Below are 27,745 nucleotides of genomic sequence, written 5' to 3'. Positions count from 1 at the left end.
TCAGCCATCAATTCTCCTAAGATCCAGAGAGAACAATAGAAAACCAGGAAAGGAACATCTACCCAAGAAACACAAGGCCAGATATCATCATCTAGAATAGCAATAGTCCCAACCCCAGATGCCTATTCCCTATCATTAATAGCCAGAGCAATAAGTCTCCACTAAAGCCCAGCAACCCTACTACAGTAGGCCCTGAGAAATGCTATATAGCTGTAGCACAATACTAGGACTTAAAAATAGACTCTTAGAGGTCCTTAAAGTGGAAATGAATATTCTTTAACAGGAATCAGATAACAACAACAACAACAACAACAACAACAATAACAACAGCAGCAAATAGTAGGTAGAAATGCACAAAACAGTTTAAGACTTGCAAGTAGAAATGTAATCAGTAAAGAAAACCCAAAATGAAGGAAACCAGTTTGAGCATGAGGGCTAGGGGAGACTTTCGTAATGGTTATACTAAATAAGTTAGTTTTCCAGAAATAAAAATTGAAAATGTTCATCAAATTTGGTAATGTCAGTGATATGTGAAGAAAAAATTTGGGAAGACTAGAAGAACACAACCTCGGAATTCAGGCCCTGGGTGAAAGTGAGTCTCAGACAGAGGACTGCTGCATGGGGACACTTGGGCTGGCCCAGTAGCTAGCCCAAAGTCCAGCACCAGGGAGCCCAATGGGAGCTAGCCTGAGAAGACTGTAATGGTGAATTGTTAATCTGCTCTGAGCTCCAGCTGGTGATCTTACTTCTAGCCACCCACCAGAGTTCTCTAGATTCAAGAATGAAAACACACACACACACACACACACACACACACACACACACACACACACACACACACACACACACACGTCAGCCTAATTTTGATATGCCTTGACTAGCTCAATGGCTGGGCACTTCCAAACTTCCCTGTGTCTAGCACATACTCCCCCTCTGGCATTGTTAGATTAATATTTGCTAAATCTGTATTTTATCTCTGCTACTCCAGTCCCAATCAGTAGAGTGGCCCCTGGGGCCACTTTCCTGGATTCTTACATGTCAGCAGGCCTTTAAGTCTGATCTTTCTGCTTCCCCATTATGGCGTGGTCTGTCCTCTGCCTCTCTTGTGGTGGACTCCTTCTTTTTCTCACCTCTGTTTCTTGCCTGAGAATCCTAAAAGTCCCTCCTCTTTCCTTTGCCACTGGCCGTTGTCTCTTTATTGATTAATCAAAAACTAATTGGGGACAGAAACCCTCAGTGTCTGGACATGAAGATTGCCATATGAGTTTTGGAGCTGAATTAAGACAAAACATTAGAATCAATTCCCAACAGAAGACAAGCAGCATTTACAGGCAGATGAGCTCCCAGGGCAGGGAGTGAGTGGGAAACAAGCCCAGACAGATACCTGCCTAGGACCACTCAGGCATAGCCATGATGATCCTTTTCCAGTGCCATAATCCATGGGCTCCTCCCCCCCAACCCGGGTGCCATTAAGAGGAGAAAGTAGGTAGTGGAGAAATGGGAGAGAAATAGAAGCAGAAGGATGTAGGCACAATGAAGAGAGAGGCAGAACTCGAGACTGAAAGGTAACGAACAGCTTGGTGTGAGAAGTTGGTGATGCCACCTGGGACCATGACCTGGGTCCTGGCCTTTGCTGCCACTAGGAGCTGCATCTGGGTCTGTGGCCCTGCAGCAACAGAGGGTTGTTGCCACCAAAGGCAGGAGAACATCCCTGGTCTGAGCTGCTGCCTGGGGACATATGCTTGAAGGAAGTGGCCCTGCTCCTAACTAGGACATATGGGAAGCTGGTCCTGGGGGCATAACAGCAGGAGAGCTGATTCCACCCCTAGTTAGGTGCTGTATTCTTGATCCTCCTCCCCCACCCCTGCCACTTCCACACATTGCTCAGGAAGCACAGTAGAGCTGACCCTGGTAGCAAAGACTCTCCAGTTGTGGAAGAGCAGGTCCTGCCTTTTCTGTGGTGTGGCGTTATAGACAAGGGAGAGATGCCTTCCCCCACCTTCTCCCCTTACCACTTATGACAGGCAGAACAGCTGGCCCAGGGGTCATGAGAGTGGGAGAGCTGTCCCTGTCCCTGTCTTCCTGTAGCACTCAGGAGAGCCAGCCCAGCACTTTGCCTGGGCAGCAGGATAGAGCAGGTCCTGGTTGCAGAGGTTGGTCCTGAGGGCATGAGAGTGGGAGAACGGGTTTTGCCCCTTGTTGGCTGAGGCCTTGAATAGACCAGTTGGGCAGAGGAGGATAGCTCGACCCAATAGTGTGGGTTCAGGAGAATTGAGGGACTGACCAACTCAATACCACTCAGGCCTTAGATCCAGGGCTTTGAATTGGCCCACCATAATATCCACTCCATATGGCACATCCTACAGATCCAAACCTACATGATCTTCAGGACACAAGGCAACAACAGGATATTTGAGAGGAGTCCCAGTGAGGTTCCATTATTGATAATATAGCAAAAGTAAACCAAAGACTTGTTGCAATAAATATTTTTAAGCAAAGAAACGTGGGCAAAGGGTATACTGTGGGACACATTGGTGACACACTACAGTTTCCACAATGAGATTTTTTTTGCCTCTTTGTGTATGTGTGTGTGGGAGGGTGTAGTTGCAAGTAGGACAAACACCAAGGCATAGGGAAATAAGTGGGATTGGGGGACATGATGTAAAATTCAGAAAGAACCAATGGGAAGTTCAAAAAAAGTTTGTAGTGTATGTATACTGGGGGAAGGGTACAAAGGGAGAGGGGGGGGAGGGGGAGAAAGAGATTGCAGGGACTAAAACCAAAGTAAATAGCTTTTGATTGTGTCTAAACCCTATTCAAGGTCACAGAGAAAGTAAGTTTGTATTATAGCAGAACTCAATGCTGTAAGACTCTCAGGCCATTGTTTCTTTCACATGCTTTCTCCTGAAGCTTCTGGATGAAAGCTCCTTAGTTGCAGATTGTGAAGACCCATGCAGCACAGACAGGTAGACACTAGTCAGATGGAGAAAGGCGGGAGTTTGAATGGGTTTGGTAATATGGCTCAGTGGGTGTGGGTTCTTGCTGGCAGGCCTGATTACTGGAGTTCTATTTTGGCACTCGTGTAGTGGAAGGAGATAACCAACTGAAAGTACCTTGATCCATTAGATGGAGAACTGTAGACATCAGATCATAACCCAGCAGAAGTAGTGCTACAGACAGCAGACTGTAACATGTTAGCTTAGATGCAGACCAACTCTATTGTTCATTCGGCAGCTCACAATATGGAGTGCATACATCATACCAAGAGGGAACAAACAACAAAGGCTTTGCAAGTGTTACAAACTTTGGACAGGTTTGGATTTCTTTTTCTATTTTTTTCCAAGATAACTGTGTGTCTGGTACTTATAAGAAAGAGAGTAAAAAAGTAAATGGTGGTTAAAATACAGCTTTAAAGTGACAAAAGTTCTTTTCTAAAACTAATCAGTTCTCCAAACTTGAATCCTTTGTAATAAGGATTATGTACTGCCTATATTTTTTGAATCCCATTGTAAACCACTTAGCATGTTTTACATCCTAAATCCTGTGAATATGATTATCAATATAGTGACAGGGAAATGGGTCTGTCTTAGTTGATAAAATACTGACAAAATCAGACTTGGGGCGGAAGGGCCTTATTTGACTTACTCTTCTAGGTAACAGTCCACTGCAGAGGAACTCATGTGGTAACCTGGGGGCAGGGACAGAAGCAGAGCCATAGGGAAAGGATGCTTATAGGAACTGATTTCTTATACAACCCACAACCACATCCCTAGGGCTGGCACCACCCACTATCTGCTGAGGCCTTGCATCTCAATTATTAGTCAAGAAAGTGCTCCCACAGACATGCTCACAGGCTAATGTGATGAAGGCAGTTCTTTAACTGGGTTTTCCTCTTCCCATGTGACTCTAGCTTGGGTCAAGTTGGTAGAAACTACTATAGGGTAATCATATAATTTCTAAATCCTTTTAAGACACCCATTGAGTTCTTAGGAAACTAAAAGAGAATTTAATATCATCAATTTTACACATTGCATTTTCTTCATTATGTCAGTATATTTGCTTTGATTATAATCTGTTTAGACACTTATTTACCTGTATGGGACTCCAAGGAGCAGTAGAAATATTCTTAAGACTTCTGGAACCAGATACTGCTAGTTACAGTTACATCAGTGATCTGGTGCCTCTTGGATCTTGCTCAGTTTTAAGATGTAAAAGAAAGAAGACATTCTCAACACATTAAACACCAGGAACAGATCATTTGGCGGTTTTATCTTCTTGAATTCATCAAGTTAACACAGTGGCCCAGTTGGACCTATTGTTTTTTCACATTTTTCTCAGTGAATAGCCTTACTGATTCTGGAATGATTTGTTTAAGTAATAATTCATTCCACCACAATGGTTACTTTACTCTTTATAATAATCACTATATGGCCCAAAATGAGAATCCAGGAAAAGACAATCCATGAAAATGACAGTTATAAATAAATATACTGTATTAAATTAGAATTTTGCCAACATAAAAAAAATCAGGCCTGAATCAAAGTCAAGGCTCTAAATATCTGGTTCCTTCTGAGGTGGGCCTCAAGTCACACAGCTGTAATCCTCTTCTCTTGGCATCAAGATTATTTCCTCATACATGTTTAGAAATTTGTGATTTTCTTATTTTTAAGATACAGAATATAGGATTGGAATTGAAATAATTTCATAGTGAAAGAGACTTTGTGGTTGTTGACTTTTAGAATTTTATCCTTGTCAAATGAATAACTATCAAAACAAAGACCAACACAACAGCACACATTTTGTAGAATGTAGCTGAGATAGAGTTGTTTGTAGTTTGAGGTAGATTTTTGTCACTGTACCAAACTGTACCTTTATAGTGCTGTATTGTGACATCTCAATTCTGAACTGTGACAACATACTAACACACTGTGGCATCACAATGTTCCATTTTAGCACAACCATGCTGAGTGGTTGTGTCAAATGTTCCACTCTGTAGTCTAAAGTGAATTTTGACATTATAATATTTCATTGTGAAAAAACAGGATTCTATTATGACATCATACTGCTACACTTTGATATAATAGTTCTCCACTATGACATCATAGTGCTACCATTCAATTCGTGAGTTACAAAGCTCAGCTGATTAGTCAGAAACTGCACTGTTTTATCACAATGCTCCATTTTGCCATGACATGGCCCTTTGTACCATCACAATGGTCCATTGTGATACTACATTACTTCATTATGACATCATAACAACATTTTATATCACAGTGTCCCAATATGACATGATAATGACCCCAGTTTGACATCAGAATGCTTCATTCTAACATTACATTATGTCATTATAATGCTTCACTGTACTACTCCACCAAAATGAATTATGACATCATCATGCTGTAATAGGTTGTCAAATAATGTATTGTAAAATCATATTAGACTACTATGATCTCATGTTGCTGCATGGTGACATCATAACACCATAGTGTCACTCACACTGCTCCACAGTCATAAGTCCATTGTGCCATCGCATTCCTGCACCGTTCCATAGCAGTGCTTGAAGGCTACATGATAATTCTCTATTGTAACCTTGAACTACTTCAGTTGTGACATATCAGTGCTCCATAGTGATATCACAATACCCCACTGGGGCATCATGATGCTGAGTTATACTCCACAATGCTTCCTTTTGTCACACCCCAAATGTCTTGGACTATACTGTAGTCTGATACTAAATCCTTGCCCTGTTAAATCACAGTGCTCCACTTTGTATCACAATATTACACAGAACAAGACAGCGATACAGCAATAGGCTAAGCCAGACGCTCTTCAGCAGCTGTAAGGCAGAAATGAGGACAAACAACAGTTCTGAGAATGAGTGTGTGAAAACTCCATCAACAATACCCTTCAGTCCCATCGCCACTTTCATATCAGCATATGAAATCTAAGATAAATAAGTACAGTAGAACGATTTTACGTTAGAAGTCTTTACCACTGTGAATATCCAATGAGTGCTAGCTCTTTCCTGGCTATCCTTGTAACAATTTGTGAAAGTTAGCTGAATGACTTCTTTCTTTTTTTTCTTTTATTGAAAACAGATTTTTAATCTATATATAAAACATGTCCTGATTATGGTTTTTCCTGCCCTCTCCTCTTCCCAGATTCTTTCTACCTCTCCCCTCTCATCCAGAATCACCCTCTTTCTGTGTCTTTTTAGAAAATGAACAGGTATTTAAGGGAATATAGTATAATTAATATAATAATATGATACAATATAATAAAACAGAAACAAACAACAAACAAGTAAACAAAAGAACCATAATAGGATAAAACAAACAAGATAAAGAGTCCCAAAAAAGGCACAAGAAACAAATGCAGACACAGAGACCCATTTGCTCACACATTAAAGAATCTCATAAAACCTCAAAATTGGAAGCCACGCTATTCATGCACAGGAACTGTAAGGCAAGAATAAAAAAAAATAAAAATGATACAATTTAAAAGAAAAGAGGAGAAAGAAAAGGCCATGACATAGCATTATAAGACAAGAGAATTTCAGGATGCTGTTGAATCCTTTCTCTGTTGGCCATCTGCTGCTGAACATGTGAGCTACCATTAAGAGTCGTGGACCCTGAGATTCCCCTTGGGAAAAACATAGTTCCTTTTGGCTGAGTCATTGAGAAGTCAGGTTACCCCCAGGTCTGCGTTTTTCTCTTGCAGCTTTCCTTCCTCCCTTCCTTCCTCCCTCCCTCTCTCTCTCTCCCTCTCTCTCTCTCTCTCTCTCTCTCTCTCTCTCTCTTTCTTCTCTCTCTCTCTCTCTCTTTCTTCTCTCTCTCTCTCTCTCTCTCTCTCTCTCTCTCTCTTTCTGGAATGTTCAGCTTTTTGATTATTATGATCCAAGGATAATGTATTCTCTGGTCCAGTTTATATAGTGTCTTCTATTCATCTTCTACCTTGATAGGCATCTCCTTCTTCAGGTTGGGGAATTGTTTTTTCTGATTTTGTTGATAACATTTTCTGTGCTTTGGACTTGGGTTTTTCCCTTTTCTTTTATTTTTTCCCTTCATTCCTACTAATTGTAGATTTGGTATTTCATAGTGTGCCAGATTTCCTGGGCGTTTGGTGCCTGAGCTTTTTTTTTTTTTTTATTAACTTGAATATTTCTTATATACATTTCGAGTTTTATTCCCTTTCCCGGTTTCCGGGCAAACATCCCCTTCCTCCCTCCCCTTCCTTATGGGTGTTCCCCTCCCCACCCTCCCCCCAATAGTCTGGTTCACTGGGGGTTCAGTCTTAGCAGGACCCAGGGCTTCCCCTTCCACTGGTGCTCTTACTAGGATATTCATTGCTACCTATGAGGTCAGAGTCCAGGGTCAGTCCATGTATAGTCTTTAGGTAGTGGCTTAGTTCCTGGAAGCTCTGGTTGCTTGGCATTGTTGTACATGTGGGGTCTCGAGCCCCTTCAAGCTCTTCCAGTTCTTTCTCTGATTCCTTCAACGGGGTCCTATTCTCAGTTCAGTGGTTTGCTGCTGGCATTCGCCTCTGTATTTGCTGTATTCTGGCTGTGTCTCTCAGGAGCGATCTACACTTCTGCACTTCTTTGCTTCATCCATCTTGTCTAATTGGGTGGCTGTATATATATGGGCCACATGTGGGGCAGGCTCTGAATGGGTGTCCTTCAGTTTCTGTTTTAATCTTTGCCTCTCTCTTCCCTGCCAAGGGTATTCTTGTTCCCCTTTTAAAGAAGGAGTGAAGCATTCACATTTTGATCATCCGTCTTGAGTTTCATTTGTTCTAGGCATCTAGGGTAATTCAAGCATTTGGGCTAATAGCCACTTATCAATGAGTGCATACCATGTATGTCTTTCTGTGATTGGGTTAGCTCACTCAGGATGATATTTTCCAGGTCCAACCATTTGCCTACGAATTTCATAAAGTCGTTGTTTTTGATAGCTGAGTAATATTCCATTGTGTAGATGTACCACATTTTCTGTATCCATTCCTCTGTTGAAGGGCATCTGGGTTCTTTCCAGCTTCTGGCTATTATAAATAAGGCTGCGATGAACATAGTGGAGCACGTGTCTTTTTTGTATGTTGGGGCATCTTTTGGGTATATACCCAAGAGAGGTATAGCTGGATCCTCAGGCAGTTCAATGTCCAATTTTCTGAGGAACCTCCAGACTGATTTCCAGAATGGTTGTACCAGTCTGCAATCCCACCAACAATGGAGGAGTGTTCTCTTTCTCCACATCCTCGCCAGCATTTGCTGTCACCTGAGTTTTTGATCTTAGCCATTCTCACTGGTGTGAGGTGAAATCTCAGGGTTGTTTTGATTTGCATTTCCTTATGACTAAAGATGTTGAACATTTCTTTAGGTGTTTCTCAGCCATTTGGCATTCCTCAGCTGTGAATTCTTTGTTTAGCTCTGAACCCCATTTTTTAATAGGGTTATTTGTCTCCCTCGGTCTAACTTTTTGAGTTCTTTGTATATTTTGGATATAAGGCCTCTATCTGTTGTAGGATTGGTAAAGATCTTTTCCCAATCTGTTGGTTGCCGTTTTGTCCTAACCACAGTGTCCTTTGCCTTACAGAAGCTTTGCAGTTTTATGAGATCCCATTTGTCGATTCTTGATCTTAGAGCATAAGCCATTGGTGTTTTGTTCAGGAAATTTTTCCATGTTTTCCAGATGGTGCCTGAGCTTTTTAGACTTAATGTTTTCTCCCCAATTGCCCATTTCTTTTATCTTGTCTTCAGTGCCTGATATTTTCTTATCCATTTTTATATTCTGTTGGTGAGGATTGCTTGCCTCTGAGGTTCCTGTTTAAGTTTCTAAAAATTTCATTTCCAGATATGCATGAATTTGTGTTTTCTTTATTGATTTTCTACTTTTAAGTCTCAAACTGTTTTGTTCATTTTCTTCCATGATTTGTCTGTATTTTCATAGATTTCTTAAGGAATTTGTTTATTTTCTTTTTAAAGAACCTCTATCATATCCATAAAGGCTATTTTAAGGCTTTTGCTTTGGGTTTCAGCTAATGTTTCATTTTACAGGGCCTACTGTAGACAAGGGCTCCACTGGAGACAGTGTTGTGGGTGTTATTGATTATACTTTTATGCTGACATCTAGGCATCTGAGTTTCTCCTAAGAACTATCAAGAACAATTGTGCTTCTAGGTGTTGCTATCTGGTCTTGTCTTTTTTGTGGGAGTTCCTTTCCTTGTTTTTTTGTTGTTCTTGATAGTTCTTAGGAGAATGTGGTTCCCTGGGAGGGAATGCTCTGAATCCTGCCAGGTGTGGCTACTGCAGTTTAAGATAGGGTCTGTTTCTTGGTATAGGGAGCTGACACTGAGAGATGGAGGTGGACTAGAAGGCAAAGGTGAGGGGGTCCACAGCAGTGAGAAAATCAGGGTGTTGCCCCAGGATCTGCTGCATCTCCTGAGAATAGGGGCCAAGAGAGTAAGGAGAGGCCCCTGCTGATAGTCTACTACAGATCTGAGGATAGATTGAGGGGCTGGAAGTGAAACTCTCTACCCGCTTCACCAGCTTACCTGCTTCTCTGTCAGGCTTGTCTGGCAAGTTCCCAGGAAATGCCTGCTGGAGTTGGGGGTTGGGTAGAGTGGTGGGAGGAGAGGGTCTTCCTGTACCGGTGGAGATGGGGGCAGAGAGGAAGCGGAGGCCTCAGCAGGTGGTCTGCTACAGAGATGAGACTGGAGGGCTGGGTTTAGAGGAGAGGAAGACAAGGGAATGGAGCAGGAATCTGGAGGCCATAATTTGCCGAGATTTTTTATTTCTGTCTAATAAACATTTAAAAGAAAGCTTTTAAACTCTCTTTTACATAAAACATTTCTTACATTTGCACATAAATCAAAGAAAAATTGATGGGGAAACCCCCAAACTTTTACATGCCTTTATGAAATTTGGTTTTGTGCAGTTTAAGTGTCTTTCAGTACATGTATATGTTAGCATTCTGTCTAAGCTCCACCCCCACAGTTACCTGCAACAGCCAGGTATGCCTGACAGTATAAAAGGGGCTGCTTGTCCCCTCCTTACTCTCTTGCTTTTCCCGCCTTGTTCCTTCTCTCCCTATTCCCCTCTCCCCTTCTCTTCACGTGCTCATGGCCGGCCTCTACTTTTCTATTATTCCCCCTCCCCTTCCCCCTCTCCCTCCCCTCATTACCCTCTTAACTCCCTTCTCCATGGCCTGAATAAACTCTATTCTATACTATACCGTCCTCTGGCTGGTCCCTCAGGGGAGAGGGATGACTCAGTATGCGCCCACTGAGGCACCTGCTTTCCCCAGACCTGCATAGAGGTAACTGGGGGGGGGGGGGCGTGGAGGTTAGACAGAATGTTAACAGTATATCTCTTAGACCTATTCCTGTCTGCACTAAATAAAAAATAAATGTCATGTTTTGTAGCTTCTCATTTACATCAGAAACTCCCTGCAAGCTTAGTTTTGTTTGCCTGACCATTACTTTAGGCACCAAGAAACAAAAATAATCTTATTTTGGATATTTTCTCCTGTACTAAAACTTGGGTGGTAAAGAAGGGAAAAAGATCTCAACTCCCTTACGGGATTTTCTTTTTTACAGAACAACCTTTATCATCTTATGAGCTAGAACATTTGCATAAATAGGTCCTGAGGTTACCTGGAGGAAAAGGGACTAGGCAATTGAGAATATTGCCACATGTGCTCTGTGCTTAGAACTCCATGATCTACCACTGTCAATACCAGGATCCCTCCAAGGGCTGACCAACCTTGTCTTGAAGTGTTTGCCCGTGTGCAGCCTAGAAGGCTTGCTATCGGTCTTTACTGTTGCAGGGAAAGATGAGCCTATCTCCCATTTTTGTTGTTGTCACTAAGGAACGTTAATTTGAAGAATATAGAAAACGTCACATTTTATTATAGAAAGTACAGATTGAAGAATTTATTAAACTCGATATTTTCAGGTAGCTGCCTAAATTTGTTTGTATCTTGACTAGAAATTGTGCTCTTGCCATACTCTGTCTTTTTTTTTTTAAATGAGCATAGTTTGACCGAGAATATGAGAATAATCTCTCAGGCTGTTTAACACTTTTACTCAAATCAGAAAGTTGCTTATTCTGGTGCTTCCTAAAAATCCATCACAGTTTCTATTAATATTTCCCCCCCAGCCATATCCAATTGAATGTAATTATGTTCAAGCACTGGAAATACATCAGCAACCTGTACACATGCCCACATACTTAGGCATGTGCACATAGGCACATCATCTATCACCTTCAAGTTCAGTTTAATGATGGGAAATAGAAAAATCACCTTTCTTTCTGTAACACTTCAAGTCAGTAAAATTTCAGATGGTTGCTTTAATGTTTATTTTCCTGTTACAACTGACTTTTGCTTTCATTTTCGAAATTACTTGTAGAATTGCAGGTTGATAGACTCTCATTCATGTATGTATTTTTATTTAAACTGCTCTGAAGACATTTGGTTTCTTTTTGGCCTCCTTTCTGGATAAACCAATAGTCACTATTGCTATTCCTCTGTAGACCTGTTTAAGCTTTACTACCTCAGGAAATTTCTTTAGTTTGAATATGTACATACTATTATGCACTATTTTTTCTAGATGTTTTCAGTTTTTAAATTAAATTTTGACTTTCTGGCAAAATCTTTCTGTAAATAGTGTAACCTTTGCTTTTATTGGATATTTTATGTATTTACAGTTCAAATATTACCCCCTTTTCCCAGTTTTTGCTCCAGAACTACCCTCTCCCATCCCCCCTCCCCCTGCTCCTATGAGGATGCTCCTCCTCCCACCCACCCACTCCCACCTCACCATCCTGGCATTCACCTATACTGGGGCATTAAGCCTTCACAGGATCAAGGGCTTCTCCTCCTATTGATGCCAGACAAGCCATCCTCTGCTACATATGTGGCTGGAGCCATCCATCTCTCCTTATGTATTCACTGGTTGGTGGTTTAGTCCCTGGGAGCTCTGAGGGGTCTGGTTGGTTGATATTGTTGTTCTTCCTATGGGGTTGTTAACCCTTTCAACTCCTTCAGTCCTTTCTCTAAATCATCCACTGGGGTCCCTGTGCTCAGTCCGATGGTTAGCTGCAAGCATCCTCATCTGTATCAGTAAGGCTCTGGCAGAGCCTCTCAGGAGACATCCATATCAGGCTCCTGTCAGCAAACACTTCTTGTCATCAGCAATAGTGACTGGGTTTGGTGACTTGGATATGATGAATTCCTAGGTGGGCAGTCTCTGGATGACCTTTCCTTCGGTTTCTGCTCCACTCTTTGTCCCTGTATTTCTTTTAGACAGGAGCAATTCTGGTTTAAATTTTTGAAAAGGGTGGGTGGCCCGATCTCCCAACCCAGGGCCTTGCCTAAGGATATGGTCTCTGCAGGTTCTACCTCCCTTTTGTGGGGCATTTCAGCTACTCTCATCCCTGGTGGGTCCTGAGAGACTCTTGCTCTCCTGGCATCTGGGACTTGCTGGTGGCTACCCCTACTTTCCCATCTGTCATTGCTACACACATCTGTTCAAATTCCTGACCCACTGTATATCATCCCTGTCCCCTCTCATACTGATTCTGCCCCCTTTTTTCCTTTCCTCCTCCTCACTTCCTCCAAGTCTCCCCCACCCTCTACCTTCTGGGAATATTTTGTTCTGCCTTCTAAGAAGGACTGAAACATCCACTGTTTAGTTTTCCTTCTTCTTGGGCTTCATAAACTTCTTACTATATCTTTTCAGACTACCCTTGTCTGTACAATACTGCCCACCTCTTAATTTATTTACTGTTTTCTTCTCCTCTATTATTTGGCTTTTAAATATTGATAAGCTATAAATTTCACTGTCTATTACTTTGCCTTTACAAATCTATTCTTACAAGACTTAAATTTTAACATATTACATTTTGGTTTTCAAATTTTTATCCAGGTCATTTAAAAAGAAAAACCCATATTTAATGTGTGAACACTTTACTTATATGTGTATGCATGTGTACCGTATGGGTGCTTGAGGTCTACAGATGTCAGAAGAGGCATCTAATTCCCTGGAATTGGAATTATGGGTGGTTGAGAGCTATCATGTGGTTGCTGGAACTGAACTTGGGTCCTTTGCAAGAGTTGCAAATGCTTTTAACCACTGAGCCATTTCTTTAGCCCCTGGTCTAGTTTTTAGTTGCAATTTCTAGACTAAGATTTGTTTTAATCTCCTAGCCACTATGAGTCACTCCTTCCAGTACTCATAAGGAGCGTATGTAAAGCAGCTATAGAAACTTGACACTCTTTGACTTTGAAGAATTTATTTTGCTTTTCAGTTCATCTCCATATTTCTTTGTTGCATTTGCTAATCATACAGCCCCCAAAAACATGAGTTACAGTTCATTCATTTTTCTGAAGTTCTGTAAGGATTGAAAAACCTTTCTATATTGTATCTTGAAGTAGAAATAATGTCTCTTCATTTTGAAGAACATCCTTGCTGGATTTGGAAACAGTGTGGCAGTTATTTCATTTTAACTCTGTGTTCTATCTTCATTACATTTCCATAGTGAGCAGTAGTTGTCACCCTTACTGCTGTTTCACTGGAGGTAGTATTTCCTTTGCTGCCTCCTTTTCTATTCCTGTATGTCATCCCCTTTCTTCCTTTATTTCTACTTATAATTGTTTCCCAGAGTATCTTTTTCCTTCATGGCTTTTAGAGGTTTAACTATAAAGTACTTAGGGTTAACTTTCTCCATTCTAAATATTTTCGAGTTTTGATAACGTTGTTTGAAGTTATGGTTCAATGTCCTCCATGTCTGTAAATTCTTGGACTTTGTCTTATTCTGTACTGTCTTAATGTATTTCCAGTTGTGAAAACCAATTATGCACTTAGTTGGTGTAATAACTATATTAGTTTATCTCTTCTGTTCTATTCTGTTATTTTCCTTGGTGTCTGTATTTTATTACATATTTGTCTTTACACAATCATGTGTAGCTATACATTCATACGAAGGCTAGCGGTTGATAATAGGACTTTTCTTGGAACATTCTCCATCTTACGTTTTTTTAAAGAAAGGGGCTGTCATTTAACCTAGGTCACTATTCTGGAAAGACTAACTATCCAATGGATTCTTGGGATTTGCCCATCTCTATTCTTCACCACTGGGTTATGTGTTCTGCCATATCCAGCTATGCATACCCATAGGTGCTAGTTTCTGAGGGCAGGTCTTCATCCATGAACACCAGGCAATTTACCAACTAAGCCGTCTCCTGATATCATTTTTTTTTATTTTCATGTTATCATGGAGATACAGCATGAAAGTAATTTCTGTTATCATGTGGACACAGCGTGGTTGTAATGTTCATTTTGGGTTGATTTATGATACTTTAAAATATATATGTTTACAGGTTCAAAAACACCTTTCTTGATCTCAATTAATTTTTTATGATTCATGCCTTAATTCTCCAAAGTGTACAAGTTCAAAAATTTAAAATCTTTACTCTTCCTGTCTGGTTTACTGGTGTATATATACTCTTTCATCATCTGTCTATATTGACTATTCCTTCTTTATGGTTTTCAGATCCTTTTCTTTACTATAGATACTAATTTTAAATACTTCTGATAAACATAGCCTAGCCAGCATTTGATTTTTTATTTTTTTAGTCATACTGATATTTTTATTGTTACAATCCTTGAATAAGTTATAAGATTTGAATGTATGCCACTACCCCATTGAAGAAATCTCAGAAATTTCCAAACCATGTATATACCTTCGTTTATTAGAACTAGAACTGTTTATTAATAAAGTCAATAAATATATATTTCTATATATTATATATTTGTATAAATACATAAAAAAGTCAATATAAAAACAATAAAAAGTCTTGCCATGGAGCTGGGATTTCAGGCTCATTCCTTAATTTTGCTATTTAAAGTTTTAATTTTGACCTACTATGTGAAATTCTATGTTATAACATTAATGTGCAAGGAACATCACATATGCTTAGGTTCAAAGTGGGAATCCAAATAAGCTTTCATTATTTACAACCCAATTATGCATTAGATCTGCAGACTTAATCAAGAAAAAAAGAGAAGCATTTATCTTACCATCAGTAGACAGTTGAAGAAAACACATTATACTGAGAAGCAAAACTGTAGGAGACAAGCTATATGTGATGGCTAAGCGTTCCCTGCGACTGCTCATGATATTCAGTGTGCAGTAAATACTGGAGTTCTATTAGTGATGCCCACTTCCCCCTGGTTAATTTCAATACACGGCATCCTGAAGGGAAACATTATGAGTGTTAGTATCATAGGAAGCTTTATAACATCAAGAAAAGCGCAGCAGCAGCAAATCAGTCAACATAAATGTTGTCTTGTGAAATTAACCTTGAACTCCCATGCTGTTACCTCCCATTGGAAAGTAAATTTTGTGCCAATTATAAGCAAACGTATCAAGGAAAATTTATTAAATAATATGTTCTTTTCAACAAACTGTAGCCAATTACTTGTTTGCTTGGGATGCTCACAAAAGTGCTCATTCAGGGACAGAGGAAGGGGCCAAAGGACATGATAGATGAGAGTTGACGTCTGGCTCCTTCTCTGTCTTGATTGCCTCTGCCCGTGTAGGTTGCCATGGAGTGCAACTGTTATGTGCTGGAAGACTGAATTGGGATTGCTGATATCATGTTGTTAAATTATTGGCCAACCTCCTGATTACTGCAATTTCTTTCTTGATCATTGTCCCAATATAATATTTTTGGAGTATGTATAACTCCGAAAGTCTAAACTTTCAAAATACATTATTTTAACTTAACCCAGGAGAAAAACTTGCTGTGGCAAACACATCCGCCACCACCCGCACTCTCCCACACCTCCCACAGCCCCCCCCCGTTGCACTTAGAAGCCTCCCAATGTTCTTCCATGATATTTTTTTTAAAGTATAAAAGCAGGTTTATTGGTGTGTGTGTGGGGGGAGTCTCTCAGACAGGCTTACCTCTCTCAGTTGTCATTCAGACAGGGAGACAGAGGGGAACAGAAAGAGGGGAAAGATCAAGGGCAGAGAGAAAGGAACAGGGATGGGGGAGGGGAGAATGGAGAGAAAGGGAGACAGAGAGACCCAGAGAGAGCATGGAGAGAGAGAGAGAGAGAGAGAGAGAGAGAGAGAGAGAGAGCACAGAGAGGAGAAATGGAGAGACAAGTTCTACGATATTCTTATGCCAGTTTACTTGTCTCTTGCTAAAAGCAAAAAACAATTTATTATTTAGCTTTAAAAATTAATACTCTATCAAAATTACAAAGGGGGCCTAATACAGGAACTAAAAACCCAAGCTTATTCTGCTCTTGTGTTTTTAAATCTTTTTCGTAGTGTACTCTCTCCTCAGACTTTAACCCTGACAATCGAAGTGCAACAGCTACAAGCTATAAATGTTAACATTAGATAATTGAGAAAGACTTTTCCTAACTTATGTCAGTTTGAAAATAGGGGTCTTCACTGTAAGTCTCCCGCCACACTGTCCTTCACCCTTTCTGTATATGGCGGTCCAGCCTCCTCCTGTGCCTCGTGGTTCGTATTTCTTGCCTTTTGTAAATGTTCTTTATCTCATCTGTTGGATAATTGTCTTCCTCAGGTTGTAGACTGTAAGAGGCCAGAAATCGCATTCCTTGGGTATTGCTGTTCTCCCTCAGATTTGATGCTCTGGGTACCTGTGGTCTTGTAATCTCTCGCTGTGGTAGAGAAGGTTTTGCTTTCTTCATATTTGACTTTTTTCTTGGCTTCTGAAAGTGCCAGTATACTTATGTCAATTTTCTTTTACTTCTAAAACCACTTTCCAGCTTCTGTCCATTTAGTCTCGACCTCTTTCAGTGGTAACAGAGTCGGAGGTAGGTAAAACAAAACAGAAGTCAGGACATTTTTATGTGCTCTAGTTCAGCCAACTAGCACAGTTGAATTGATACTAAAAAGCTAAATGAAATATATAGACTCACTGTCTAACAAACAATATGAAATCATCTACCATCTTATGTTTTGTTTTTTTAATGTGTGTTTTGCTGTTTTTCCTGAACCCGATTCCCCAGCTCCATCCATCCATCCATCTATCCATCCATCCCTCCTATCTATCTATCTATCTATCTATCTATCTATCTATCTATCTATCTATCTATCTATCTATCTATCTATGTGTGTACCCTTACACGTGTGTGTGTGTGTGTGTGTGTGTATTTAGCTTTTATTTTTCCAAAACCTACTTTTAATGATGGTTCTTAAATGCTTTAACCTTTCTGCTAGCCCACCACCCACCAGACATAGAGGAAAAGAAAGGGCAAGGAGGTGTGGACCTCTTTAGGAAGGTTCTTTGGAGCAACTCCCTTCTTTGTTGTCTGGAATGGGCAGTTCGGCTCACAGGTCAGCAGCGGCAGCTCCACCCACTCGCAAACACTTCACAGACACACCAGCAGTCCAGTTCAGTAGAGTCAGGATAGCAAACACAAATCGGCAGCAATGGCACTGCCTAGCAGAGACAGCCAGGCATCAGCCTCAGGAAGAGGGACCAGGATGAATGCCAGGAGAAGTTTGAGTTTATATAATAAAAATATTTTAAATCTGATGCTATGAACATAAGTTATTTTGCTGGATTCCAAAATTTGAGAAATATAGTAAAGAAGATAGCTGTTATCTTATATTAACTGTAGCATTAAATTAAATTCATACTTGATTGCTTGGGATCCAAGTATCAAAAAACCCCTAAATCGTTAGCACAGTTATAAATGGTTAAAGTAAGTTTTGTTTGTTTATTGTTTCCTTCTAACATAACTGTCAGAGGGCATGGTGGTGCACACTTTTAGCCCCACCAGTTGGGAGATTGAGCAGGATTATAAATGCTTTCTCAGGTTGGTTTGTGTAATGTGATGCTGCCCCAATTTCTACCTTTTCCATCCACCTGTATGTCTTGAAGTCTCATTTATAATTTTACCTACATTGATATATAAAATTATACATTTATAGCATATAATATCATGGTGCTATAATTAGACCAGGCTGGCACTGAACTTAGGGAGATCCTCATGCTTCTACCTCCCATGTACTGAGATTAAGCCCATGTCAAACTATCAAACTGGAAGGCAAGAACTGACTGCACAACATTATCCTCTGACCTCTGCACATGTAGTGCATGTTTGACAACACACACACACACACCACACAACACACACACACACCACAGACACACCACACACACACACACACCTCACACACACACACATACACACACACACACCACACAAACACACAACACACACAACACACACACCCCACACAAACCACACACAAACACACAACAAACACACCACACACAAAAACACCTCACACACACACACACACACACACACACACCACACACACACACACACACACCACACACACACACACACACACACACACACACACACAAAACCTTTTATGAAATGATGAGTAACTGAACAACAGAACGATGAATAGAAAAAGAAAGATAATTTGATATAAAAATACTGATTAAATGATGACAATCTAGGGAGCCAACATGATATAATTCTGATATAATGTCAGGTTTTAGATATACAGTGTAAGCACACTGCATAAAGGGCTCCAACTTCTTGCATGCTTTGGCCTCTATACATTTCTTTCATATGAGCTGCTCATCAATTACCAAGTCCAAGCAAAGGGTTTGGTGCTTTTATGGTGGCATTTATAGAGATTCTATGAAAAGAATTACTGTTAGAGTCTTTGAGGTCAAGAATGAATTTATAAATTTTTTTAGTCTATGGAGTAGAACTCTCAAAAATAAATAAATAGAAAAGAGTTGGGTCTGGGTAGTAGGAAAATTTTGGTTATGTAAATTATGACAATTGAAGTATATTTCATTTGTTAGACACTCAGTTTTCACAAGTCACAAAATGTAAACATTGACAACTAAGGGACCATTAACTTCTTGATAGTTGAGAAAATAATGGTGCCTTGTTTTGGCAATAAAGTGCTTAGGTGATCTTATCTGAGAGCGACTTGGAGTAAGTGGCATTTACTTCCAAACAAAATCACGGTGGAGGGGGTTGGTGAAATGGTTCAGCAAGTAAAGGTACGCGTTTCATTAATCTGGAGACCTGAGTTCAACTCCCGGATCCCACATAGAAGTGGATGAAGATAAGTGACTTCACAAGGTTGTCCTCTGGCTTCCTCCATACACACTCCGTGAAGCGTGTGTGTGTGTGTGTGTGTGTGTGTGTGTGTGTGTGTGTGATGTATATCACATATATAATTGGTCCAGTTATAAAATATTAATACATTAATAATAAGATAATCATGGATACATATATATTAGGTTGCCTCTTCCACTGGTGAGTTTGAAAGAAAATTAACATTATTGAGCGCCTACCAGGTGAAGTCAGTGCTTTATACTCACTATAAAATACTTATAGTGCCATGAAACGAATTATTATTTTTTAACATGAGGAGGCAGGAATTTTTTCTTAATTGTATTCTTAAGGATTTGAAGCAAGCAATATATTGAGTCATGGCCCCCTTTCACTGGAGTGCAGCTAAACCTGGAGGCAATTATCATTTCTTTAAATTATAGAGATGAAAACACGTTAATAAATTCTAGTGTCAAGGCTAGACTTCACTGATGCTGCCTCATGCAAGCCAGATTCATGCTCGCTGTCTAAAGGCAGCTGAAACACCAGTGAGAAGCTGATTACCTCTCCATGGGAAGTGAGTGCAGTGTTCTTTGCTCCCATAAATATTCTCAAATTCTATTGCATCTTTCTCTGCCTTCAAATTTTATCTAGCCTTCTATGGTTAACGTCAGCTTATTTTTGTGTCTATTATTTTTGTGTCTATTATCTTAACACGTGTTAATTCTACAAGTTCTATTTCTTGTTCTTGTTTGTGCTTGCTTTCCCGTTCATCTTCTGGCTTCATCCATACAGTCAAAGGATAAACAATGGCGTGACTTATTTATTCTGGTTGTTGCTGTTTTGCCAAGCATAGGACAGAGGATTGAAAACAAGATTAATAAGATTCATGTATCCATGAAGAGGCCATAGTGAAACTAATAGAATACCCATCAAATTGTGGTTTAGGGGAGTTCACAAGGCCACCCTCTGATTGGAAATTAGAGTAAATAACAAAGGCTGCTGTAGAGCTTCCTGTAGCAAGGGCGTCAGACAACTTCACCTCAATCTTGCCAATAGTCACCAGCAGACAGAGAAATATAAATGATTCACAGTGGAGAAAAATGGGAGGACTCATGATGTCCTAGTTGGGGCCTATTGGCTTGGAGAAATTCTAGCTAGAAGTAGGCATTCTATATAATTGGATAGTGGGACATATTTAGCTTTTCTGTTTCATCTAAAGGTAATACTAGGGGCAAAATTAAGGAATTTATATTAACTGATTAAATAGTGAAAGTTTGAGCTAACTGCTACAAAGTTTTGTTTTGGATTCTCCAAGGTTATTGATTTAGTCTCTGAGTTAGGTTTCCATTTTCTATATTGTCTAGCTACTGTCAATTACTGTATCAGACTCTTACTTACAAACAAAGGGTATGTATTAATTGATATTGTAAGCCTACACTTTAGCGTGTCAGACCAAGGGACACATTTTCTGACAAATGGGCATATTAGTGTGAGTCCATGTCCTCAGGAGTCTCCATCCTTCCATGGAGTCACCACCTCCAGAGACAGCCATTAGATTGGTCTGTAAAAAATCCAGCCAATGGCTTATGTTCTAAGATCAAGAATTGACAAATGAGACATCATAAAATTGCAAAGCTTCTGTAAGGCAAAGGACACTGTTGTTAGGACAAAACGGCAACCAACAGATTGGGAAAAGAACTTTACCAATCCTACATCCGATAGAGGGCTACTATCCAATATATACAAAGAACTCAAGAAGTTAGACTCCAGAGAGCCAAATAACCCTATTAAAAATTAGGTACAGAGCTGAACAAAGAATTCTCAGCTGAGGAATATAGAATGGCTGACAAATACGTAAAGAAATGTTCAACGTCCTTAGTCATCAGGGAAATGCAAATCAAAACAACCCTGAGATTCTGCCTCATACCCGTCAGAATGGCTAAGATCAAAAACTTAGGTGACAATAGATGCTGGCAAGGATATGGAGAAAGAGAAACATTGCTACATTGTTGGTGTGATTGCAAGCTGGTACTCTGGAAATCAGTCTGGAGGTTTCTAAGAAAATTGGACATAGTACTACCTGAGGACCCAGCTATACCATTCCTGGGCATATACCCAAAAGATGTCCCAACATATAACAAGGACACATGTTCCACTATGTTCCTAGAAGCCTCATTTATAATAGCCAGAAGCTGGAAAGAGTCCAGATGCTCTTCAACAGAGGAATGGATACAGAAAATGTGGTAGATCTCCACAATGGAGTATTACTCAGCTATCAAAAACTATGACTTCATGAAATTCATAGGCAATGGAATGAACTAGAAAATATCATCCTGGGGGCTGGAGAGATGACTTACCAGTTAAGAGCATTGACTGCCCTTCCAGAGTTCCTGAGCTCAATTCCCAGCAACCACATGGTGGCTCACAACCATCTGTAATGGGATCTGATGCCCTCTTCTGGTGTGTGAAGACAGATACAGTGTACTCATATTCATAAAATAAATAAATTATTAAAAAAATATTATCCTGCTCCGCCTCAGACCCTGCAGCCACCGTGATGTTGACGCCCAAGAAGAACTGGATTGCCATCTATGAACTCCTTTTTAAGGAAGGGGTGATGGTTGCTAAAAAAGATGTCCACATGCCCAAACACCCCGAGCTGACAGACAAGAATGTGCCTAACCTTCACGTCATGAAGGCCATGCAGTCTCTCAAGTCTCGGGGCTACGTGAAGGAGCAGTTTGCTTGGACACATTTCTACTGGTACCCCACGAATGAAGGCATCCATTATCTCCGAGATTACTTGCACCTACCTCCGGAGATCGTGCCCGCCACCTTTAGTCTCAGCCATTCGGAGACCGGCAGGCCTAGGCCCAAAGGTCCAGAGGGTGAGCGGCCTGCAAGATTCACAAGAGGGAAGGCAGACAGAGACACCTACAGAAGGAGTGCTGTGCCCCCTGGAGCTGACAAGAAAGATGAGTCTGGGGCTGGCTCAGCAAAGGAGTTCCAGTTTAGAGAGGGTGGTGGACGTGGTCAGCTACCTCAATGAAGTTGGAGGTTATGTTGTGTTGAATAAACTTTAAAGAAAAAAGTGAAAAAAAAAAAAACAGAAAATATCATCCTAAGTAAGGTAACCCGATCACTGAAAAACACACGTGGTATGCACTTACTGGTAAGTGGATATTAGCTCAAAAGCTCAGATTACCCAAGATACAATCCACAGATCACATGAAGCTCAAGAATAAGGATGACCAAAGTGTGGGTGCTTCAGTCCTTCTTAAAAAGGGGAACAAAAATATTCATAGGAGTAGTTATGGAGACAAAGTTTGGAGCAGAGACTGAAGGAATGGGCATTCCCACCTGGGGATCCAGCCAATATACATACAGCCACCAAACCCAGACAATATTGTTGGTGCCAAGAAATGCACACTGACAGGAGCCTGGTATAGCTATCTTCTGAGAGGCTCTGCCAGAGCATGACAAACACAAAGGCGAATGCTCACAGCCAACCACTGAACATTGAACAGGGTTCCCAATGAAGGGTTTAGAGAAAGGATTGAAGGAGCTAAAGGGGTTTGCAACCCCATAAGAACAACACCAACCAACCACAGCTCTCGGGGACTAAACCACCATCCAAAGAGTACACATGGACAGATCCATGGCTCCAGGTGCATATGTAGCCAAGAATGGCCTTGTTGGACATCAATGGGAGAAGAAGCCCTTGGTCCTGCCAAGGCTGGACCCCCCAGTTTCTGGTAATATCAGGGCAGGAAGGTGGGAAGGGCTGGGTGGATGTGTGGGGGAAACACCCTCATAGAAGAAGGGGCAAGGGGTGTGGGATAGGGAGTTTACGGAGAGGAAACTGGGAAAGGAGAGAACATTTGTGAATTAAAAAAAAACAAAAAACAAACAAATAAACAACAACAACAAAAACAGCCAAAGCAGACAATGTGTGTTAAATCAATGTATCGGTGTAAAACTAACAGATGTTGTGTAATCTGTGCACAGTAATAAAGTTCTCATACGTGGAAACTGAAAACCAGAGTAAGAGTTGGACCATCTTTCAGATGTAGTTAAACATAGATGGACAAGGAAGTCAAAGTGTTCCCCCTGAGATCACAGAAGACATTAGCCGAAGAAATGATAGAAAGGCAAGGGGACCAAAAAAGAAAGGGATGATACCAATGACCTCATAGAATACCCAAATCAGCAGGTTTCCCCAGCCTTGGAGGCCTCCCATCCTGAAGAATAAGATGGCTACTTTTGCCTTCTGGGCTACTTCTGTCATTCTCTCCTCATCCAGTGAAAGAACTCAGCAATCCCCTAGACAACCATTAGAGTATTATTAGATTTCTAAGGATTCCACACTGAAAGTTACATCTGAAACTTGTTATCAGATATGTTAGAGGACTTGTTTCTTTGATGCATACAAAATTAGATAAATTGTATTTTCTCCAATTTTTATTGTGAGTGACTGGGCATACTATTTATGTAGCCACTTTGAAGAGTCACCTAGGAGATGTGGCAATTTTGGCACTTGCAAAATGACAGGATGTTGAGTTTTCACCCCATCTATTTCACTTCTCTGTCATTTCCTATCGCTGCATACCTTGCTCTCCCTAAGAAAACAATAATGCATTTGCTGGAGTCTTAACCTACAGAACCCTTACTGAAGCATTAGGGTTCTGGTTTCTGTTTTATGGGTTAAATTCACTGATCTGAGGTACCTGAACAAAGATTAAATCTACAACCAAAAGATTATTCTTCCATTCAACTTGAATTTGCGAAGGAAAATACAAGGAGGCTTTGTGTATTGTAGTGCAGGAGAGATCAGAACTGAATATAAAATATGATAAAGTCATTTCTTTGTGGCTATAAACTGAACTTATAATGGAATGGATTGTCTAGAAAGAGTAGTGGTAGATTTATAGGATAGGGTTATGAGTAACCCTGAGAAATGTCATACAAGGAATTCTAGTGGCACAATTGGTTAGCACAAAGCACTTCTATGACATAACACATATGTTACTTCAGATGGAGAAAGTGAAATTGTGTAGAAGCAGCCAAGTAACTGAGGTAGAATTCCAGAAAGGCAGAGATTATCAAAGACAAGCTGTAGTGGCTCATATCCAAGGTCATTGGTAACACGGTGAACATGGTTATGTCAAGTAAAATCAAGACAAAACTGTCAATTAGACTTCCGGCTGTGAAGATAATTGGTCATACTCCCAGGAAGGTTGGTAGAGAAGCTGTTTCTTTGAAGTAAGGAGTATTGAGTAGTAGACACATTGGGCATTAGGAAAGTTATAGAAGTAAGAGGAGTTATAGAAGTTATAGAAGGTATGCAGTGTCCTATCAAATTCCTGTAGTTTGGTGATATTAAATAGAGAATCCAGCATATAATTGTCTAAGACTCTTTGCATCATTTTGATGGGGCACTTGTTTTTTTCTAACTAGGGTAACACCTAGACCAATAGTTTTAGTGATACCTGTAGCCAGTAGTCCTCAGATGAAATAAAAAAGGACTTCAGGGAATAATTAAATTGCACTTCTTATATTTGTATAAAATGTGCATGGCGTGATGGGGTATGTGTGTGTTGTTCAAAAAAGGAAAACTAATCAACAAACCAAACAAACCAGCAAGCAAACAAAATATACTCATTCAAGTCTGCAAGAGGGCCCAAGATTTCAGAAGACAAAAAAAGCACTAATGTAGGGTACTTTTTAGTAGTTCTGTTTGTAGATTCATTGCTTTAAGAACTTTTTAAATTGCTGAACCAAAAATGCAAGACTGCAATTATGATCTCAAGTATGCTTGTCCAGATCTGAAGTGTGGGAGGCCGTGTCGCCTGTGACAGCCAGCAGGACGATAATTACAGGCAGCATGCAGAATGGAACTGTGGGTGTGAATGCCAAGAGCTAAGGCAAGCACGAACAAATATGGAACGGGAGAAAGAGATTAATTTAATGGAATCAAGAGCCTTGAAATGGCAGGTAAGTAGGAGGGTTTGGTCTTCCCAGGGGCAATTATTTTGTGCAAGCCTGGTGAGTTATTAATTGTATTTGAAAATCGTAGATCTAGAAACTACTGATAAAATATAGGTTATTTCCTTTGACTGCAGTAATCTAATTCTTCCTCAACCCGTTTCTTGGGATTAACACAGGAAGTAGCAACAAATTCAGAGAATTATCATAAGAAATGTAACAGTGTATGGTTTATTTTATAAGTCAACAACAGATCTACTACATCCATAGTTCAACGAGTTGTGTGAACACTCAGATTCAAAAATATTATTACAAGTTTACAACTGCTCAATATGGATATAATTTCCTCTTTGATTTACCATCCTTCTTCATTGTGTGCTGCAGACTGAATTCAGGATCTTGCACTTTTAAGCAGGGATTCTACTACAGTGATAAGTAATTATTCCCTGCCCCCAAATTTTCCATTTATCTTTTCCCTCGTCTGCCTTGCTCCTCCCACCTTACCCCACCCTTCTTCACTACTCCTCCCCAACTCTGACCCCTTCTTTCTCTCTTCCTCCATCCCTTTATTTCTTTCATTCTTTCTCTTTTTTCCTCTATGACCCTCTTCTTTTGTGTTCTTCCTCTTACACGCTCCCCTCCTCCCTCCCTCCCTCCCTCTCTTCCTTCTTCTCTCTCCCTCCTTTCTTTCCTTCCTTTCCTGTTTTTTGTATGCACTTCCAAACTCCACATGGAGCAGATTGGGATGGTGTGTAGGTAAAGGCTGGAAAGAATTACCACATTAAAGCTCAAGTAAGAGGGGTTTTCAGTCTACAGACTGTTTCTTCTAGAGCTATTAAATGCGTGTTGGAAAATAATCCATATCTCTTTCCAAAGGCTTACATTCAGGGGACATGGCTTTAGAAACTTTTGACAGAGTGGACATAGACAGAGTGAGGACAAGCTGACAGCTGGTCCTCCATGCAGGACATCATGCTGGCCTCTCCTCTACACAGAGGGGTGGTGACTGCATTGTGACTTAGGGGCTGCAGTTCTGTCCGGCTCATCAGACTACAGCACATTGGCCAACATGCTAACAGGAAAAAGACTAACATTTCTGTCAATATCCAGGGTACAGCACTATATCTGATACCTGGAGAGGAAGGGACCTAGCAACTGGTAGGCCAGGTGCACACATATGCTGAGAGTTGATCAAAGCCCCACAGCACCTCTGATCATCTTCATACTCTCAGCAAATGAATAACAAAACACTGTGACATTGTGAGAGAAAAAAACCAGCTCATTTCTGGTTTTTGAACAAGAAGTCCTATATTTTTATTTTGTACTAGGAGCCACAAATTACATAGCTGGCTATGGGTGTGAGTGGTAAAATTCAAGCATGATTCTATATTGAATATATATTCTGGTTATTCCTTATTCAATTCAAAGTATATAAAACAATTGTGAGGAATGGAAGAAAAACAGACTATCGAGTTGAATAGACGATCACTGTGTGATCCCAAGTGAGGATGCAACTATAACTGGACTACCACGCAGTTTAGCTTTTTGTAGCATCGATTGATGAAGTTGTAAAGCCAAGGACAAATTCTCACAGCAGATAGTTCACAGTGATCTGTTGCTCATAATTTATGACTTTCTCGGGGCAGGTTGTTTCTTGGATAAAAATTGTCCACCAAAGGACAAAGAGAGTGAGTGGATGGAAGTACCTAGCATCAAAAAATTAGACTGCATAAATATATGGTATACTCAAGAAGAGCACCTCACAATGTTTATAAGGACTCTGAGGGTGGAAGACGGATTATCACTTCTTTTGGCTAGTGATACTTTTGAATTTTGTTAAGCCATCATTAAAGTGAAGTTTCATATTTGCTGTGACAAAGAATTATCAATTGATGGCTGAATTGCATTATTGATTAGAATTGCAGACTGGGCACTGTGAAATCCTTAAAGCCTTTTAATTTATTTAATTTCACTTTAAAATAGTGGTGGCTGTGTGTCCCTTGAAAAGGAAAAAATTATGTTAGATTCTTTAGAGTGTTGCCCAACACGAATGCAGGATTGCTTTTAAAATCCAATAAGAGTATAGAGTGGCTCTCAGGGTGTTGATAATTCTGTTTACTTCTTTTAGGAAAAGAGATTCCCCTTTACTCTTGGCCTGCCCTCAACTTATTTGTACACCAATTGTATTTTTCCATCTTCCTGTCATATTAATGTCTTGGGTAATCTTATTTTTATTTATCAACATTTGAATAATTTTGTTTATAGGAATTAACTTGTGCTTTCTTTAAACATTTCATGTTCATTTTAAGAATAATTTGTTTTAGACTGTGATAAAAATGTGAGCAGTTATAATATTTTAAGCCATACAAACATCAAACCTTTAAAGTACTAAAATTAAGTATAAATAAAATCCATATTGTTAAATCCAAACAGCATTGGAGATGCCAAATTTTCTAGACTGAGAAAATTAAACAACAATTTTAAAAGTGCACTTTGAACATAGGATGTGAATCGATATCAGGAGAGACAGACAGAAATTTTAACAAACAAACAAACAAACAAAAAAACAAAACAAAAGGGAGTTAGTTTGTACACAAGATACACTAAGACTTAGCCACAT

General features: G+C 40.1%; 1 protein-coding gene across 1 annotated transcript; it reads left to right on the top strand.

Annotated features, from left to right (window-relative positions):
• The first annotated feature begins 21,697 nt into the window (after nucleotides 1-21,697).
• LOC116905824 (40S ribosomal protein S10-like) lies at nucleotides 21,698-22,189 on the top strand. Its single transcript, XM_032908791.1, has one exon. The coding sequence runs from the start codon at nucleotides 21,698-21,700 to the stop codon at nucleotides 22,187-22,189; it is 492 nt and encodes a 163-aa protein (XP_032764682.1).
• Nucleotides 22,190-27,745: the final 5,556 nt, after the last annotated feature.

This window comes from Rattus rattus, chromosome 7, assembly GCF_011064425.1.
Source record: "Rattus rattus isolate New Zealand chromosome 7, Rrattus_CSIRO_v1, whole genome shotgun sequence".
Taxonomy (NCBI): domain Eukaryota; kingdom Metazoa; phylum Chordata; class Mammalia; order Rodentia; family Muridae; genus Rattus; species Rattus rattus.
Note: the sequence above shows the minus strand (reverse complement) of the source record. Positions and strands in the feature narration are given on the sequence as shown.

Bases quoted from the DNA above. Each gene is read 5' to 3' on its own strand.
- LOC116905824 (XM_032908791.1), top strand. From the start codon at position 21,698: ATGTTGACGCCCAAGAAGAACTGGATTGCCATCTATGAACTCCTTTTT.